The sequence below is a fragment of the Alligator sinensis genome, unplaced genomic scaffold (assembly GCF_000455745.1).
Source record: "Alligator sinensis unplaced genomic scaffold, ASM45574v1 scaffold470_1, whole genome shotgun sequence".
NCBI lineage: Eukaryota > Metazoa > Chordata > Crocodylia > Alligatoridae > Alligator > Alligator sinensis.
In genome coordinates, this window is record NW_005842487.1 from 388,826 (window position 1) to 409,516 (window position 20,691).

The 20,691-nt window shown below is 40.3% G+C and overlaps 1 protein-coding gene across 1 annotated transcript in view; it reads left to right on the plus strand.

Annotated features, from left to right (window-relative positions):
* The window catches only part of ULK4 (unc-51 like kinase 4), a 457,838-nt gene that overhangs the window by 23,828 nt on the left and 413,319 nt on the right, over window positions 1-20,691 (plus strand). Inside the window, exons 6-14 of the mRNA XM_025212836.1 lie at window positions 2,846-2,947; window positions 3,877-3,960; window positions 6,262-6,337; window positions 7,364-7,459; window positions 11,799-11,923; window positions 12,075-12,147; window positions 16,096-16,195; window positions 18,287-18,391; window positions 19,492-19,552. Coding sequence (XP_025068621.1) covers window positions 2,846-2,947; window positions 3,877-3,960; window positions 6,262-6,337; window positions 7,364-7,459; window positions 11,799-11,923; window positions 12,075-12,147; window positions 16,096-16,195; window positions 18,287-18,391; window positions 19,492-19,552 — 822 coding nt within the window. The remainder of the gene's footprint in view (window positions 1-2,845; window positions 2,948-3,876; window positions 3,961-6,261; window positions 6,338-7,363; window positions 7,460-11,798; window positions 11,924-12,074; window positions 12,148-16,095; window positions 16,196-18,286; window positions 18,392-19,491; window positions 19,553-20,691) is intronic.

Sequence of the window (20,691 nt, forward strand, 5' to 3'; positions counted from 1 at the left end):
ACACCATCATCCAAGGATTTAGTCACCTGGTCATAAAAGGCAATCAGGTTGGTCAGGCAGGACCTGCCTTTGATGAACCCATGCTGATTGCCCCTGAGCATGATCTTCCCTGAAGGCCCCCTGCAGATATTCTCCTTGATGATTCTCTCCAAGATCTTCCCGAGCACCGAGGTGAGACTTACAGGCCTATAGTTACTAGGAGGCCTATAGTCCTCCTTCCTCGAAAATTGGGACCACATTAGCCAGTTTCCAATCCCCCGGCACCTGGCCAGATGACCACGAATGCTCATACAGCCGGGCCAAGGGCTCCGCGATGACCCCTGCCAGCTCCCTCAACACCCTTGGGTGGAGGGCATCTGGACCTGCAGATTTAAAAATGTCTAGCCCTTCCAGAAGATTCCTAACTACATGTGCACTAACTGAAGGCCTGACAGAGCTATCCACAAGACTGTCCCTACCTCTGGTAGGTGGGATTTCCCGGTCCCTGTTCAAGAAAACAGAGGCAAAGAAACTGTTAAAATTATCAGCTTTTCTGTCTGGTGTAGCCACAAGATTACCGTTTGCGTCTTGCAGGGCCCTACATTTTAGCCGTGGACGTCTTAATAAAAATTGATGGAGTGAGAGAGAATGTAGATCAGTCTCTGTCCTACTTTAATATAGGAATAGCCATGCTGGATCAGACCAGGGTTTCATTTTATCTTGTATCCTATGTGTAACACTGGTCAGTAGCAGATGCTTCTTAGGAAGGTGCAAAATACAAAAACAAGCCAGTATAATGAACTCTTAATTACATAACCTACCCAAGTGGACATTTTAAACTCCATACAGTTCTGCTTGTCTTAGGACCCATAGCATAAGGTCAATTTTTTTTGGACTCAAAGTCTTGTACTTGTAGATATTTTTAGTTTCTTGTGAGAATTGTAGTAACCTGCCATTTCAACCATTTGCTTCATTCTTCTCAGTAGTCACCGAAATGTGTAATATACTTTCTATTGTTATAAAGAACACTAGAAATGAACAGCACAAAATTCTTACAGTTATTCTTTGGATGTGGGTATAAGCGGACCAAACAAAATACTTTATGTAATGCAGAATAACCTAGTACAGGCATGGGCGGAAGAAGGCCAGGGCTAACAGAGTTATCCCCCTCAAATGCAGGGCAGCGGGCAGAGGTGCAAGGTAGCCCTGGCCATGGACTCCAGGTGTCTGAAGCAGGGATGGGGAGGGGTGCACGTGCAGCTAGGATCAGAGCCCCGTGTGTGGATAACGGTCCAGCATTGGCAGGCAGGTATCAGTCTACTCTGTAAAGGGGAAGGGGCTTGGGGGTACAGATCAAGGTCCTCACATTGAGGGAGGGAGTGGGGCAGGGGTTCGGGTGAATGGGGCCCCAGGGCTGGGCTGCGTCATGGGACAGTTGGAGCCCGGGTGGCTCATCCAGGAGTGCCAGGAGGTTCCCGCTGTTGTGCATACCCTGGGGAAGGTCCGGGAGGTATGTGCCCCCCCAATCTGTACATGGAGTGGAGGTGGGCTGTTGCACACTAGGCTCTGTACCCGCAGCCGCTGCCTCCAGAACAGCGCAATACTATGTGCCTGCTGCCGTTTGGCTGTGCCATGCCCCCTGCCTACCCAGCTGTAGGATACACATGGTGTCACACAGCTCTGGAGGTAACAACAGCAGGGTACAGAACCCAGTGCACAGCAGCAGCCTGCCTGTGTCCTGCGCACAGATCGGGGGGGTATGAATCCCCCGCCAGGCTTTCCCTGAAGTTCACCCACTGGCAGCAGCCCACCTGCACTCCTGGATGAGCTGCCCAGGCTCCGACCCTCGCATGACCCACCACAGCCCTGGGCCATTCACCCCTGCTCCTGCCTCTGCCCCGCTCCCTCCCTCATCACGGGGGTCTCAATCTGCCCCCCCCATGGCCTTTCCCTCTCTCCTTTCCACTTTCCCCACCGACTTACCTGCTGGACAGGGATGTGCGTGTGCGTGCACACGTGCATATGTGTGCGCATTCATCCCCCCCCCCAAATAATTTTTTCTCCCTCCACCTATGAATACAGGTATATCAGGATGAAGAAAAGATAATTGTGTGTAAGGCTGGCATAACTCTTGAAGTCCTGTTCCCTTAACTTGGCTATCAACACTCTGTATTTTGTAGGCTGTGTATGCATATTGAAATTATTTGGGAAAATTCTTCTGGGTTTGTTTTCTTAATGGAAAAACTTACCCAGAAACTCCTGAACAGACATTTGAATGCTGAGCAGAGAGCTTTCAGTACTGATGCTATGCAGCCAAGGGCCCCCTGTGCATACATCTCAGTGTGCTCCGCAGGCTCTCTGCCTGCCTGGAGATAGATGGCAGCAATGTACAAGGCAGCCCTAATTAGCTCACAGACTGCTCTGGGTCATCTGAATCAGTCAGAGTGACACCCTGACTCCCCTGGGCCAGGGAGGTGAAGCCATGCATTCTGGGATGCTGGAGGACTGCTGCAGCTCCTTGCATAAGGGAAAGTTTACAGACATTTGCTTTCTTGTGGAAGTGATTTAGTCCTGTTTGTTCCTGAGGTATTTTTCTCCTGGAGTGGCTATTTTTGCTTTGGGAGAAAAATTCTTGAACATCTATACATGCATGGTTTCCATGGGGAGAGCAGAGACTCTCCCAGTGACAGCTAAGCGCAATCTGCAAGTGGCCTTAAATTCTCCGGTACCATTTTCTTTTTTTAAATGGAGGTAACAACCTCATAATTGTTGAAACGATTGCCTTGTTAGTGGTATATGTCCAGTGTTGAAGCATAGAAATGTTGAATGAATAGTCAAATTGTTCTCTATTTGTTTTGTTTTGTAGGATCTCCAATGTACACTGCTCCAGAAGTAATAAATGGAGAAGATTTCTCCAAAGCCAGCGATCTATGGTCGTTGGGTTGTTTACTATATGAAATGTTTTCAGGTATATATTTGTGTGTGTGTGTATGTACACACATATCTGACTAATCTCTGTTGTAATTGTACCAAAACCTAATTTTTCCACTATGCACACTTTCAAAATGTTTAGGAATGTTAAAAAATAGGAATGTTTTTAATATGTATTTTTCTAAAGAATTCTTGAAAATGTTACTGGAGATGCTTATAAAAGTAGTAACAATTATTTAGGATCCTTGTAAAATAACTAAAATAAAGTAAATTCATTTTGCCTTGATACCTGAATTATAAGATGGTTTTAACTGTCTGTAGTCCTCAGTCATTATGACTTTGCTAAATTAGAACTATGTGAGTTTCAGTTCTGTCAATGGATTTTATTCTCCTAAACATGAAGGTTTATTTTTGTACATTATTTTTGTCTTTTTATTTTAAAGGTAAAATTCACTTGACCCTGTATAAAGTTAGAGTAATTGGACACCCTGCAGGTGAAGTGATATGTGTGTGTTGGGACTGGAGATAAGAAGATGAAAAGTCCTCTTCAAACAGTGGTGCACAGTTTTAGTGTAGTAACAGTCTTCTGGTCCATTAAAAAAACAGTTATGCAGATAACTGAGAAATGTTGAAATTTCTCTCCTGCCTCACCTTGATGTTATTGCTGCCACTTTGCTGTCTTGAGGGGCTGCGTGGAGACCCCTTTGGCATGCAAGATATTTAGGAGCATCCTGCAAATGGATTCTTCTGCTGTTTTTGTTACTCATTGGCTCTCAGCACCAAGAATTTGTCTATTGTTGTTTTTGTAGGTGCTTCGTAAATTGAATTCAGATTGAAGGTATTTGTTTCTTTAGGTTTATCCTTAACAGGATGAAAATTATCTAGCTATTGTTGGCTATAGCTCACAACATGTTTTGAAGCCTTACAAAATTTTACCTAACTCTGTTAATAAAATACCATTCATAGGAAGACCTCCATTCTTCTCGGAAAGCTTTTCTGAATTAACTGAAAAGATTTTGTTTGAAGATCCTTTGCCGCCTAGACCAAAAGGTAACTTTCTCTTTGTTCAGTGAGTCAAACCAGATTGTTTGGTACCTAGATTGCCATATTTAGGTGTTTTTTGTGGGGTGGGAGGGGTGTGGGTTACTTCCTCCCCCCCCCCCCCCCCCAATCCTTCGTGGGGCTTTCCCCCCCCCCCCCCCCCCCCCCAAGATTTTGCTAATCAATGTTTCAGTTCAGAAAGTTAAAATTCTTAATGACTGAAGCCAGTTGTCTCAGTTGAATAAACTTTAACTGACTTGATGTCTATTCTCTCAAACATGTTGTTGTTGTTGTTGTAATTATTATTAGGGTGTAGACATAAGACACAGTTGTTTTGGAGTAATGTATCTCAATTTTATTTTATAGTAAACATATAATAAGTGAACACATGACCAACTCTCCAATGCTACTGTGGCAGGGCACTGTTTGTGCCTGCCACTTTAAGGGCCTGGACCTAGCAACTGCCAGGTGCCTGATGAGGGCAGCCATTTTTAATCTGAGGCTGCCCATATAAGCAAGGCAGTTCTGCTGCCACCCCAGTTACCACCCCAGGCCAGTTACCACCCCAGTGAAAGTCGGGTCGGAGTGCCTTAACCCCTAGCCCCCACAACCGGGTGGGTTACCCCTTGTTTGGAGGGCCTGGAGGGTGGACCTCCAGAGAGAGAGAAAAGGGCCATAGACTCACGCCTGTCTGAACTTCTCCTGACTGGCCCATGCTGGGGCCAGGACCGGAAGGGTCAAAGGGCCGGGGGCCACCGCGAGGAACGCCCAAGTTCTGAGGGCCTGGGGTTCTGACTGGCCTGGAGGTGGGCCAGGGCTAGTGAGCCAAAGGTCCTGGGGGGACCACACCCAAAGGAGAAGCAGTTCAGGGATCTATGCTGCCCAGGATGAAGGTGGATGAGGCTGCCTGATTGAAGGGATCATAGAGGGGCTCAGTTGGAGGATTTTGGGACCCAGTGGGGGCCCATGATTGTAGGAACATTTGGATGGCATCAGCGAGGCTTGGGCTGCGGTGTAGGGGAGGAATGGAGCCGCAGATAGTGCCCCCTGGCATTGGGGCAGGAAATGGGCAGCCTCCCGCTTAGTAACATCATTTAACTAATTAATAACAAGGCGTGGTGGGTGAGAAGGCGGGCAGGTAGCCCAGAAACAGGTGGGCGGGCTACAGTGAGATCGGCCCTGAGAAGGTCCCCTTTTACAGCTACCTTCTCACATTAAGTGCTGTTAGAGGGCCAGGGAAACTAAATCAGGCCATAGACATAAGATAGTAACTTTTACATGTAGTAAAACTACTTCACATTTTTCAGTGGGTAGCTTTAGCTCAGATTTGAACGTTTCAGGGCTGAATCTGTGTTTTCTTAGGAGTCCCCTGTGGTTCAGTGGTAGAATCCTTGTCTACCACATATTTGACCTGGGTTTGATTCCCAGACACTTATATGACTACAGCCACGGAGGTATCAAACACCTGGACTCAGTTTGGTCTTTGAATTCTGTCTCAGTGGCCTAAAGGGAGGATGGAAGGTCTGGGCAGCCTCCACTCCTCCAAAAATTCCTGCCCAGGCATATGCATTGAAGGTCTGGGTAGCCCTCATATATTATTTTAAATTTAATTTTATTATTTTGAATTTTTAGAGTAAGCAAAACAATGCTTTTTTGTCAGTTAACGAAAAATGCAGAATGGCTTCTTAAAATATCTAGCTTGCAATGAACTTCATCTTAAATGCCCTTGATATGCACTAAAAAAAATGGTTTAAAAGGTATAATACAGGGATGAAACAGTGGAAATTATGATTTAAATAGGGGCTGTCCAAGTTCTAAGTAGCTGGGATCTACATGCCCCACCAGCTGGACCAGGGGAGAGGGCACACACCCCATGGGTCACACCAGGGCAAGCCATAGCCCCCTGGGGCCGAACACCTTATGAATGTCTCCCCTTCCCAAACATGCCCATGTGACGCACCCTACTGCTGCACTGTGCCCCCCCACCCTAGCTGTACCACACACCTATGAAACCCGCCCCCTCCCTCCTGCAGGCCACGTTTGAGAATATGAGAAATTCATTTAAAAATTTTCAAAAAGTACCATCTCACCTAGTTACAGGAATCTTCTGAGGCATAACTGTTTAAGACTCTTTTTTGCAATTGGTTCTGAGTTGACAGACCCTACACCCTTGTTGAACACACTGACTTCAGTGGCTAAAGCCAGGATGAGGGTCTATATTTTTTTCTGATATTGACATAATCTTTCTAGCTTTGAAATTACTTATTTTTATTACCAAACACATTTTACTGCAAGTTCTTATATTTACAGATTCTGCTCTTCCCAAACCTTCCTCAGACTTTGTTAATTTGCTTGATGGTCTGCTTCAGAAGGATCCTCTGACAAGGTAAAGCAGTCTAATTCAAGATTATTAATATCATTTTATGGTTTTCCTCTTCCTTGTTGTTGCCCCCCAGGGACCTGTCAGGTTTTACTGCAGCATGGTTTGAATAAGCATGTGTAGCAGCTATTCAGTGAGTATAAACTTAAGTGTGTCGCCTTCTATTCATACCAGATTGACTGACAACAGGATGGTGCTGGGTTAAACACAAATCCAAAGTGTGTTTCTATTCTATTTTTTTTACATACATTAGAAATGCTTACATCTTTGCATGCATCATTACTTATTACTACGTGCTCATTAATGATCCTTATAATTACCCTTTGTTTTTCTTATACCCATTTTGGGTTGTATTGTTCTCCGTACTTTTCTCATGATCAATCCTGCTCGGTGTCATGCACCTTCACAATCTACTGATTAATGAACTTATTCCAGTACAGCATTTCCTATGCATGTAATTGTTTCAGGCTTGGTTATACCATCATGTGTGCTTTTATTTACTATTGCAGTTTGTACTGATTCCATCCATCTCAGGATGTTCTTAAACAGATCTCAAATTCTCTGATGCACTCTGCTGCCCTTCACAGAACATAGGGTCTCCACACTGAAACTCTTTCTAGCCTGTCTTCTGGCCTACACTCCTCTGAAAAAATATTCTTAAAATAGTGAATTCTTATTTTGCAGATATAGTCTGGAAAATGATGTAGCTGTTTGTTTTGCATGTGCTGAATCAAAATTATTCACTTACAAAAAATTGTGATTTGAGCTTTGCTTACATATAGTTTGGTAATGATACCAAACAAAGACTGTCTTATGGGTAATCAAACCGATACCCATTTTAGAACGATGTTAATATTACATTCAGTCTATTTTTAACTTATTTTCAGGCTAGATGAAGTGAGCAGTCAAAATGTTAACATTACTGGACTTTTATTTTAAAATTGTATATGTACAGTTTGTAACTATGTAAGACTTGCCCGTTACTGGGAATTATAGTACTGTTTCAGACTCTCTTTTCTATTATATTTAAAGATTGAACTGGACAAACCTATTAAAGCATTCATTCTGGAAAGATGCTTTCAGCAGTTATGGAGGTGAATCTACAAACAGTCAGGATACAACCTCAAGGTACAGCGTGCTTAGGAAAAATAACATTCTTAAATAAAGTGTACTTTTTTTTTTTTTTTTCTACTTTTGTACACTTTTTTGATGGTAGGGTTGCAGTGTTTGTAGCCATGACGGTCCAGGAAATGTACAAGAGTGAAAAATTTTGTAACACCTTATAGCAAAGTGATTGTATAGTTGGGACAGATGTTGGACAAGCCTTTAGACATCAGGTGCCCTTCCTCAGGTCTAAGAAACAGGTAGACACAGGTTGAGCTAAGTAGCAGAGAGAAGACTCCATGTAAAGACAAACAGTCTGCTTGGAGGGATGGGAGGGACCTAGTCAGGGAACTTCTGGTGGGACTAGACGTGTTCAAATCAGCAGGTCCTGACGATCTCCACCCCAGAGTGCTGAGGGAATTAGCAGAGGTCATTGCGGGACCCCTGGCACGATTTTACGAGCACTCATGGTGCTCTGGCAAGGTGCCAGAGGACTGGAAAAGGGCCAGTGTGGTCCCCATTTTCAAAAAGGGAGGAAGGAGGACCCAGTAAACTACAGGCCTGTTAGTCTTACCTCGGTCCTGGGGAAGCTCTTTGAGAAAATTATCCAGGAGCACATCTGCGAGGGACCAGCAGGGGGGATCATGTTTAGGGGCAATCAACATGGGTTCATTTGAGGCAGGTCCTGTCGGACCAACCTGGTGGCCTACGACCAGGTCACAAAATCCTTCTGGACTTTAGGAAGGCCTTCAACACTGTCTCTCACCCCATTCTCATTAAGAAATTAGGCGACTGTAGCGTTGATGCCTAAACAGTCAGATGGGTCACAAATTGGCTGGTGCGCCACACCCAGAGAGTGGTGGTGGACGGGTTGTTTTCAACCTGGAGAGATGTGGACAGTGGGGTCCCCCAGGGCTCGGTCCTCAGGCCTGCACTATTCGACATCTTCATCAGTGACTTGGACAAGGGGGTGAAAAGCACCTTGTTCAGATTCGCGGGTGACACTAAGATGTGGGGAGAGAAGTGGGCATGCTGGAGGAGAGGGACAGGCTACAACTAGATCTGGACAGGTTACAGGGGTGGGTGGATGAGAACAGGATGTGTTTCAATATGGACAAGTGCAAGGTAGTGCACCTGGGGAGGAAGAACCAGCAGCATACCTACAGGCTGGGGAACTCCCTTCTCATCAGCACAGAGGCAGAAAAGGATCTTGGTGTCATTATTGATTCCAAGATGAACATGGGCCGCCAGTGTGGGGATGCAGTCAGGAAGGCTAACTGCACCTTGTCATGCATCCACAGATGCATCATGAGCAGGTCCAAGGAGGTGATCCTCCCCCTCTATGTGACACTGGTCAGGCCGCAGTTGGAGTACTGTGCCCCGTTCTGGGTGCCACACTTCAGGAGGGATGTGGCCAGCATCGAGAGGGTCCAGAGGAGGGCCACTTGCATGATCAGGGGGTGGCAAGGCAGGCCCTACAAGCGGAGGCTACAGGACCTGAACCTGTTCAGCCTCCACAAGAGAAGGCTGAGGGGGGATCTGGTGGCCATCTACAAACTGGCCAAAGGGGACCAGCAGGCAATGGGAGAGTCCCTATTCCCCCGAGCCCTACCGGCAGTAACAAGGAACAACGGCCATAAGTTGACCGAGAGTAGATTCAAGCTAGATATCAGGAGGCACTACTTCACAGTCAGGGTGGCTAGGATCTGGAGCCAACTTCCAAAGGAAGTGGTGCTCACTCCTGCCCTGGGTGTCTTCAAAAGGAGTCTGGATAATCACCTAGCCAGGGTCGTTTGACCCCAGTACTCTTTCCTGCCCATGGCAGAGTGTCGGAGTTGATGATCTGCTTAGGTCCCTTCCGACCCTACCAACTATGAAACTATGAGACCTCTGCCCTTGTTCATCCCTCCAAGCAGACTGTTTGCCTTTACATGGAGTCTTCTCTCTTCTGTTTAGTTCAGCCTGTGTCTATATTTCTTAGACCCTCTTCAGAGATGAGCACCTAATGCCTAAAGGCTTGTTCAACGGCTCTCCCAACTACAGTATACCTTATAGTGGAGCGATTGTATCATACAAACGCCTTGCTTCTTGTTTTTTCTGGTAGTTGCTTGTATTTTTCTTTTGATATAAGAATTTTTAAACTTCATTTTTTAGTATTTCTAGAACAGTAATTGACTCGGGCTATTTCATGTCACTTGATGTATATCTTACACATCTTTAGAATTATATTATTTCTGTCATTGTGAAGTTGTGCCCTCATCTACTTGCCATATGATGAGAAATCTCACTCATTTCCCACAAATGAATAGTTTTATTGACTCCACTGGAGATTAGTTGTGTATGATGAGCTGAATTTGGAACTTCATTCTCAATTTGATTTAGAAGACATTTGCACAGTATATGTTGGTGCTGAAATAAACTTGCTTTTCTCCTAACTATAACAAACTGAAATTTCTTGCTAAACTGATTGCTCTTACTTTTCTTTTTGTTTGTATAATAATGATGCACTGTAGTATGCACTTATGTAATTTTTCAGATTTCTCAGAACCTTTTAAATGTGGGTCAATATTATCTCTGTTTTAGAGAGATGAGTTATTTTTATCAACACATCTGTTGATAAAAATAATCCTTTAATGCTTTTCATGCATTAGTCTTATAGCATCACAAAGCTTAGCAGTTCAATATCTTGCTTTTATACAGTTAAGTTTTATAACCAGGCAAATGTAAGCATAGGTCAGGTACTATAATATAAAACATAAACATAAAAACTATCAAAACATAAAAGCAAAACTATAATATAAAACATTATAAACAAAATTTGTTTACACTGTGTTGCATGTGTGAAATTTCTGAAAATAGGATCTCTCAAAAGTGCATTAAAAGGGTTGGGCTTCTCCATAATTACTTCTGTTTGACTTATTTTATAATTCCTTACTTTGAATATTTTATTATGGTTGTTCTGTTATATACCTTGTTTCATAGGTTGGAAGATCTTTTTGGTTCCAAAACAGTAAAAATGGTAGTCTTTTAGAATGATGGGACTATACAAGATTTATTTTATATTCCTCCATTGTTTTCTTTAACTCTCTCCCTGCTTATGGCTTAAGTGCTGCAGGATTTCATATTGCCAGTCAAGCAAGAAATCAGAATATAAATTTAGGGATATAATTAAGACAAGAAAGTCTAATAAATGTGGGTGGTGCTTGTGTTGCTCATAAATATAGTGGTTTTCTTTATAAAATATCTGGGTATTTTACATCACCTGTCAAGGATCTGCTGAATTTTAAGTAAATAAGAGATCTAACAATCTTGGAGTCTATACCATTTCCTTTTCAAATTTAGAAATTATTAGCTGTTTGCTTCCTGGTACAAAGTGGACTAATATCTAACCTCTTGGAGATGACACAAGACAGTACAAGAGATTTATGAGATTCTTTTACAGAACATGCTACATTCTAAGCCTTTATGTTATTTTTTTCATATATTCAGTTAAGTTATCTAGAATGGCTTACTGGGGTTTTAACTACTGTGTTGTTTAGATTTGCTGTGCGCATGGGTATATAACATGATTAGAATGGTGGTGGCTTTTATTAGCACTACCACTATTGCTAGTACTATCGAAGTGATACAAGTGCTTGACCACCTGTGGGAGAATCTTAGTTAAATTTCTGTGCTTCTTGACTCAATTGAATTCACAGCCAGTAAACTCTTTCACATTCTGTGTGGTTTTTGAGTATAAGGAAGCTAAGCTTGTGGGTCAAGTTCTCAGAATGTGAACCCCAGAGAAGCATATTTTTAACAGCAAAGTACACTTGCATCTGAAAGGGTATGCCAGCCTTTTAATTTATTTACCTCCATGTGCAAAAGGTAATCAAGTAGCTTTTATCTGTCTTAGTTTAGTTTATAGACTTCACTGTTAAGCACATATTTGTTTTGACTTCTGCTTTTTATAACCAGGTGGAAAGTTACACAGGTTTTCTAAAACTACTGGTCATCAGATGTACGAAGGTCTTTCTGTAGTTTGAAATAATTTAATAAATCATTTGGTATGGTGATATAAAATTAGCCTCTCTAGTTTCATCTTTAATATATTTAGCGCCACTAGCATTGATCCCACATAATTAATGAGTGTCAAGATTCAGAAGTTTTAGTACTGAGATTTTCTACCAGTCACTTGGTAGAACCCTGTGTACCACCATTGCCAACACTGATGCAAACACTGTTTGTACAGAAGCTAGTACAATGTAGTCCTGGTTCATGATAAAGTTTTCAGTAATACAAAGAATAAATAATAATTGAAATTATATTGACTTTTAAAATGCATTCAGTAATTTGTATCTCTCTCTCTTCTCTTGTTAACCAGCAGTGAGAACTCAGAGGCATTTGTACCCAGAGATACCAAGGAGCCTTTAGATACCAATACAAAATCAGATAATCTGTCATCCTCAGGAGCAGATAATAAACACCCTAACAAATCTTTCAAGCTAGGTAATATTATACATAGCTAATAATGAAATTCAATAACAAATTAATTTGGGATGAACAAATCCCATAAATCTTATCAGTCACTTATTCCAAACAAGATGTGTTTTATTCCTCTTATTCATTAATGAATGCAAGTCCTGTGTGTTCTTTTCAGCAGAGAATCCAGATGAATTGCGGCCTAAAAGTGCACTTGATGGTGAATCAAATGAGTCCATGTTTCTTCTCAGGTATGAACAACAAAAGCAGTCTGTATAATTTTTACTTTCTATATGCTCAGATACGTTGTTACTATATTAAGATATAATACATGGCTGGAATGAAGTATTTGTCCCACAAGTTCATAGGGAAAGGTAGCACATAAATACATAGTTTAAATGGTATAAAGTTGTCTCCTTCCACTTTGAGAGATGTAGAAATTTAAATAATGTTTTTTAGTACTGTTTTTCACAGAGAGGGCTAATCTTAGCTGTTTCCTAAACCAGATTAGAGAAACATTATTTGTAGGTTTATCCATTGTTTAGAACATTGAAATTGTTCTTACTTTACATATTCACAGCCTGCTTACAGAAATTTAAAAAAACAAAAGAAAAAAACACTTTACCAGAAGAAGCAGCACAGTAGTTTGACCTAGTTCTGTAGCATCTGTATAGACCAGGTGCTTCAGCAGGGCTTTTTGGCGTTTTCATCTAAGAGCTGATTCAATCCCCACTAAAGCGCCTGAGCTATACAGACCAGACATTGGGTGAGCTGGGTCCAACTAACATGCTCTGTCTTCTGGACATGCACTGGGCTTGGTTTGGGAGCATGCCCAGTTTAAAGTAAAGCGCTTTTTTTTTTGTTAACGTCTGTAAGCAGCCACAGTGCTCTTTACTATTTAAGCAGTCCTTAATTACATGCTAATAGGACAGTATGTTTGAAACATTTTGTTTCAGATAGTCTAACAGTTTTTTACTGCAGTTCACGGGATAAAAAAGTAGGGTTAGAAGGCAGCAGCATCCCTAACTAACCTGTTTAACTAATCTGCTCTTGACTACTTCTAGGGATGGAGATTCTACAACTTCTCTAGGTAGCCTATTCCACTGCTTAACCGCTTTTATAGTCATAGTCTCTGACAGACATTCAAAAAGCCTGAGCCTGAATTGATTCAGTCTTTGCAGGTTAGTCTAACCTGACTAGGCTGAACCAGTTTCTAACTGTGAAGACATTCTCTCTGAACTGAAGGAATGCAGGCACATGCCTGCAGTAGCTCAGGCTAGAAGCTGGGGGGTGCTAGAGAAGCCCTCCCTTCTATTTTACAGTGCTGAGCTCAGGCCAGGCCCTGGAAGGACGCTTCGATTTAGGGAAGGGTCCCTCCTCCTCCTCCCCCCTGCTCTTCCTGACCAGCGAGGGAGCCAGCAGGGTGTTGTTAATAGAGCATTTAGCACTCCATCAAGAAAACAAAAGCCTCTCATTAATTTAAGCTCTTCCTAAACAACTTTTTCCAAGGAAGGAACAAAGGGACATTACCAGTTGACCTGTTGATTAGCTCCAAAAAGCCCTAAGCGGACACTGTCCTATCTGCCTTTGTCCTGTCTGCCTTATCATTTGCTGCCTACGGTCCGGTCCGTGCTGTGGGAGAAGGGAGGGGGGGGAATCTCTGCTCGTGCAGGGAGGTGGGAGGGGCAGAGGGGAAGCCAGCCAGAGGGGTGGGGCCAGTCTTGCTCTGGAGCAGAGAGCCCCACCCAGGACTGCAAAGCATCTGGGATGCTGGGGGACTCTGGTTTAAGTGAAACCAGGAAGGAGTCTGGGACAGACATTGCATAAACCAGTTTGACCCAAATCAGTTAAGTCTGATACTACATTCAACCAGGTTTATCTCAAACCAGTTTCAGCCATTTTCAAACTGGTTTGTGCGCCCTGAACGTCTGTTCTGTTACAGGTTTAATCCAGTGTCTGATCACTGATACACAGGTTTATGTGTAATGTCTGTCCCTAGCCATAAAGTTTTTCCTAATCTCTAACCTAGTTTTTGGCTTGTTTTGTTTTTGTTTTGTAATAAGAACACACTGTTTCCCCATAATCAATTTATGGTCTAACGTAATCCTCACTGGATTATCTGTAGTACCGCAGTATGGAGTACAGTAGCCAATCATTTCCCCAGTCTGTATTTGTGCATGCAGGTGTTCCACAAGGATTTTGCAGCTATCCTTGCTGAATTTCATCTGATTGATTTGGGCCATTTCTCCAGTTTTTCCAGGTCATTCTGGATCCTAGCTCTACCCTCTAGTGTCTGCAACTCTACCCAGTTTACTGTCATCTGCAAATTAGTTAAGCATGTCCTATGGAGGATATCCATTGCTATGTATTATTTGTGCCACATACACCAGTAGTTTGTAAGAGAAAAAAAATGAAGTGATTACTTTTAGTTATAAGCTTAGTTTTTGTCCGAATGGAGAAGGTAAATGCTAGTCAAAAATGCTAGTCATGTACTATTCTTGCAGAAGATGAGCCCAAATGAAGGGCTCATGTATTATGATCCAAACACATGATAGATAGCCCATCAGCCATTAGAGTAGTTCAGCCAGTGATTTAAAAAAAAAAAAAAACATTTACTAAAAAAGAACACTGAAAACCCTCTTTATAAAAAATAAAAAAGGTAATGTGCTAAACTAACTTTAATTTGAAAAAAAATGATGCTATTTTAAACTTTAATCCAGACATTTTGACTGCCAGACTTTTAAAGGAAGTCAAACCATTGCATTTGAAGGGAGTCACAAGCCGAATATCTGGAAACAAAGGGTTTGTGGATGTGCTAAACCAGTGCTTCTCAACCTTTGATACCTTACATACCCCATGCTGATTGACGCAGCAAAAGCGAAACTGGAAGTCCCACCGTGGCGCTTCCAGTTTCGTCACTGTGAGCCGAGTCCGACCTTTTTCCACCGTGACCCGGGGCAAAGCAGCTTGCACAGGGCCTCCCTCCCTATTACCCAGCACACTGATGCTGGGGAGTGAAAGCCCTGGTGCACTGGACATGGTGGGAGGGGTGGCAGCCGGAGCTTCCTGCCTGAGAAAGCAAAGACTAAAACGCAGCACCCACATACCCCCTGCCTGTCTCGTGTACCCCCAGGGGTACGCGTACAATGGGTTGAGAAACACTGTGCTAAACCAGTGTTTGACTATAATAAGCTTTTCTGCAAGGCAGAGGTAAAATTTTCTGCCTTTGTGGGTTTTTTTAGGTAGTTTAGTTCAGTGATTAGCTCATTCAGAGTCAAACTGGGAGCTGAGAAAGTGGAAAAGCATGTGTCTTCTTCCTGTTGCTTATGAATAAAAACAAGGTGTGAAGAATGGGATTTACCAATTCCTAAATTTTGAACTTGACATGATAACTACAAATAATTGAGTCTGTTTATCATCTTTAGACAATACTTCCTTTGTGTAATAAGTTATGAAAGGAAATAACTAGTTAAGCTTTTTTCTTTTTTTGTATGGCATACTTAATGTACAGATATTTAACGGCTTCTTTTTGTGCATTTTAAAATTGAATTCCAGTTTTCATCTGAAGAAGTCATGTTTCTTTATGGACACAAACTATAAATAAAAATAACTAAAATTACAAATATGGAATACAATTAAAATTGATAATGTAACATCTGAGTTTCCTGTGTACAGTTTTAAAATCCCGATTTAAAATTATTTAAATGACTTTAATAGTGATCACAGATGTATTTGTGATCACAGATGTGTTGCACACTAGCCTCTCCATGCTGATTCCTTTCATTGTCTTGCTTTTCAAAGTTTTTATGAACAAACAGCATTGGAAATGGGAGTGTGTGGGGGTGAGGGAAGGGGGGTGGGAGGAAGGCATGAGAATCTTTGTAATTTTTCAATACTTTCCCAGCTTTCGCACAGCTGGAATAATCTAAACTGAATATCGTTTCCAGAGAGTTTAATTCTCTTGAGATATTTGATGACTCGAAGATTGAGGAGATGGGATTTTACCATGTTTACACTATTGGGTATTTTAAAAACACTAAGTACATGTTTGGTAGATGGAACAATTTTTGTGCCTGACAGCCTTTCAGAATAATGGGCAATTTGGGAAAGTTTCAACAACTAGAGTATGGTTTATAGTATATTGAACCTATTCAGAACTCTCTCTCTCTCTCTCTCTCTCTCTTTCGGCTTTATTTTAGCTCCCGTCCTACCCCTAGAACTAGCATTGCTGTAGAAACAAACAACGTTCTTCTTATTCCTACTAAGAATTCCCCTCAGAGAGATTTACAGGCCACAAAGGTGAGCAGAAAAATATTATAGCCTGTTGATAGTGTTTTTAGATTTAAGGTTGTAGCCTGAATTCCTCAAATATTTATGTATCAGTATTAAACATGAAATAGTACTGATATACTTTTTTTTTTTACTTTACAATTTCTGTACCAAGTAAAGTATATAAAATGGCGTGTACTTACATAATTATTTAGCTTTTCAATAATGGCTTTGTATAATATGCAATAATGATTTAATACCTTACTAAGAAACCGCATTATAGAAGAAGTATGTTAGGGTCATATTTAAGGTTGTTCGTGCAATGTCTAATGTTAGTTCACATGTATAAGCATATCCTTTTTAGAAAATATGAACTGCAGTGATCAAAACACTCTGTACTTTATCTGATTTTATCATTTCTATAGCCTTTAAAGACTTGGGATTTCATACTGTGGTGTTTTTAATGATACTTATTACTGTGGTAGTTTTTAAGTTACAGGGTTTTTTGTGGGAATGTGTGTGTGTATATTTATGTAAACAAAGGTCCATATGTGAAATAAATGATTTTTTTATTTATTGATATTGCCGCTTAAAAAAAATATGTTAATATAATTATAGTTCATAAAACGTACCTGATGGTCTTTTAAAACCACCTTTATTATGACTAAATGTACTCTACAGAAAGATTAATTGTTCTCACATACTTTAAATGTTCCAAATGCAGTCTAATAAATAACACAGAATCCATAAAATAAAATAATTGCATTTTAAATGTTAGAGACAATGAGATTATTAATGTAATTACATAAATAACTGTAGATATTAAATTGCAAGATGTCTTTACTATTAAGAAAATGTTTTTAATATCTTGGGCCCTGCTCTTGCAAAGACGTGTGTTTTTGAGTTTTCTATGAGACTAATCACAATGTGTAAAGTTTACTACATTAAATAATTTTGTGCAAAATTGATTTCTTTGCAGATTGGGCATGAATGTTTGTGCACATACCTTTCTCATATTTCTAGATAAACTTTGAAATGGTCTTTCAAGTGTTGGATCTTGTCCATACAGAATATTTTCTCTCAGGAATGAAAATTATGTCAAGAATTACATAAACTCTTATTTGTATATAAATACCTATTCTTTTGATCTGAGGCTTAAGAAAAAAAGAATTATCTGTACAATTGGGAGGAATCTGCTAATAGAAATATGTAGTGATAAAGATGTCAGGAATGTTGAATATTAAGATCCCTCTTCATCAGACTTTTAGGACTCAGGCAAGCTGTTTAATTTTCTTCTGTCTCAGTTTCCTATCTATAAAAAGGTGACAATGCTATTTTTTGTTCTCCTACCCTTTACTGAGCTGTCTGTGTTTGCTATAAGTTAAGAAATCTAGGCACTATATAAACCTTGTCTTAGATTTGAGTAAATACAGTTATGTTCGTTGTTTGGCATGGGCGGGGGGGGAAGCCCCTTGTCTTTGATTCAAGTACAGTGTCGTGGGGGGTGGGATTGGCAGATGACTGCAAGGGACAGTGGTGAGGAAAATTTTAAGTCAGCCCCCCTGATAATTAGATTCTGTATATTCTAAACAAATTGATATATTTTTCACATATAGAATCTAATTATTAGGGAGTCGTCTTAAATTTAAAGTCATCTTGATTCAGGTAAATACATAAAATATACAGAACTAAGAGTATTTCTCTTATCTATACCAGTGATGCTGAACCTATCTGGTCCCAGAGGCTGGATCCAGCATGTGGCATTGGTCCATGGAAGCAGTCTGGCTGTGGAGTGACCTGTGTTCTGGGATCCAGCCATGGAGTGACACAACACATTGGCCTTACTATGTGCTTGAATGATCTAATGCATAAGAACATGTCATCCAGCCCAAAAGGCTCCACAGAGGTCTAAAAATATGGCAGGAGGGGAGTGGAAATGTAATGATGCCACCACTCCCTCAGCACCAAATTTCTGGACCTCTTGTAAGCCCTGTGGGCTGGCATGAGATTGAGCACCACTGATCTATACAATGCAGTTTGGTAACGGTGAAACACAATGTTGCAGAAGAAAAGTTTGCTTTGTTATAAATCTGTCTACTATATATATTTTTCTTTTTCTAGGCTGAACATATGTGCTCAAGTCAGCAGGATATGGAGTTCAGGCTGAAAGAGCTCATCTACACTGAGTTTGACCTTACTGTAACCCCCATTCTTGACAATCCAAAGGTACAATATAATAAAATAATAAATAGTAGATTAAGGGCTTGCAGGGCTGGGCTGTTTATGCACAGCAACTTTTCACAGGGTGAAACTCTTCCTTTCTTTTATAATTGTCATTATACACAAATACACCCAGTCATTTAGCAAGCCTTCTTGAATTTTCTGGAGTTTCTCTGGCACTGTGATGGTACAAGTTTAGAGAATTTGATTTAATATTAAATCAAGTATTTGTCTGAGGCCCCATCCAATGTTTTATTTGTTGCAGGATAAATGTGAGTTTTGCATGATTATTATGTAACATGCCAGATGTTACAAAAAAGCAAGGCAAGTTATCCCATGACAAAAATGGGGAACCTACAATAACATTACATATCTGCCTTAGAGAAGTTCCAACTTAAATCAGCAACATACTTTCTCTTACTAGCCATACTCATGCAGCTGATGATTTTTAGGAGAAAATGTTCCAGTCCACACTGTTATTGTGTCACATACTACCCTCTAAACTCCAGCTACACTGTATTGACATCCTGTTACTATAAATCACACTCAAATGCATAATTGAATGTATAAGTAATTGTCCAACTCAACCATAAACCTTCATTGCATATTGATCTCTCATGAAAATATGCATTTAGCACTGGATGCATTACTATGTTAATATGAAATTTCCTTTTTTTTTTTTTTTTTTACAATGTGGTAACTCTTTCAATGTACATCTATATAATAGAAATTCTTTATTAACTGGTCTTTAACCACATGTCTATTTATTACCCTACAATAGATCATTTTAAAAAGAAAAGGCATTTTTTTCTTATAGAAGTGAAGTAAAAATGTTAAACAAATTATGGGTGCTCTATTTCTGTACATTAAAATCAGCTCAATACTGAAATTGGTTAGTTAATTACTGCCAGACTGATACATTAAATCCCAAGTACTAGCTTGGAATAAATTTATGTGATAACGTTGACATCTCCTTAGTAATGGCAGGAATGTTTTTATTGGGTGCATGAAATAATCTCATGATTCATAATATCAAGTTTATCTACTCAGACTTTCAGCAGTTCTGTTAAAAACTAATAGTTATATCAAACAACTTTTTTTTCCAGATAATGAAACAAGCACCAGTTAGATTTGATCAGAAAACACTACATATACCAGCACATTCCGGTACAATCCTTCTAAAGTTGTTGAAATGTATAAGTGCTACACATGTAAATGTAATAATTCTTTTCCTCTTCGTTATTTTCTATTTGAAGAGCTGCAGTCTCCTTTTGATTCATAAGTTTCATAGCTGATGATTCACATGTTTCTTGTATTACATTGTAATTTTGTTCTAAACCATGCTAAATTGTTGAAATAAACCTAAGATCAAGTTTCATATAATATCTACAAAAATTGCAAAGACAATGAATGATCTTCATGAATTGCAGTGCAGTCCACAAGAAAGTGATTAGGAGCTGTTACTGTTTAAAAGTATTAACCAAAATAATACCAGATAAATCCATTTCTTACCTTAAAATTATGGAAAGCTCACATTATTTAAAATATGCTTAGGAAAGTGGAATCTCTATGCTTAAATGTATTTCTCAAAGTTGTAGCATTTTCTAGCACACAATAGGAGTGGAGAAGAAGCTGATCACTTGCATCACTTACAATCACTTTTCTATTTTTTTACCCTGCACATCAAAGTTGGATCTGGGGAAAAAAGTGAAACTCTTTACAGTGAACTGTAAAATTGAGTGTTGTTTTTTTTTTTTACATAAATTTACAATAAGCAGGTGTTATTTCTTTGATTAAATCACAATTTTCTGGATGTGCAAATTAAATTATAAATGATAAACAAAACTTATTAAAACTGCTAAGTCAAGGAACTCAAAAGTTAGGAAATGCCAAAATTAACATTACATGTACAACTTCAGTTCTGCCTTCATATGTATATTCTTTATGATACAGTCTTAATTTACACAGTTGTACTCATTTTTTCCAGTCCCTGTTTCTCCCCCTTTTTTGCTCCTTATCCAGCCTGTTTTCAAACTCACCCTGGTCTCCAGTTTCCCTTATGGATTCCTAATCCCAGTTCAGGTTTCTTCATGTGCCTTCCCAGTCTTTACCACTATAGTTCTTTGTTACAATTTTTTGTCTAGCCAGTACAATTTTTATTCTCTTTATATTTCTTGGTCTTATCTTGCTTCCCTCTCGATCTGCTTTCCTCATCAGTTCCCTGTCTCAAGCTCTGTCTCCCATTCAGGATCTCTTCCTCACTTCCAGTTTCACCAACATTGTTATCCCAGTTTACTTCCATTCTC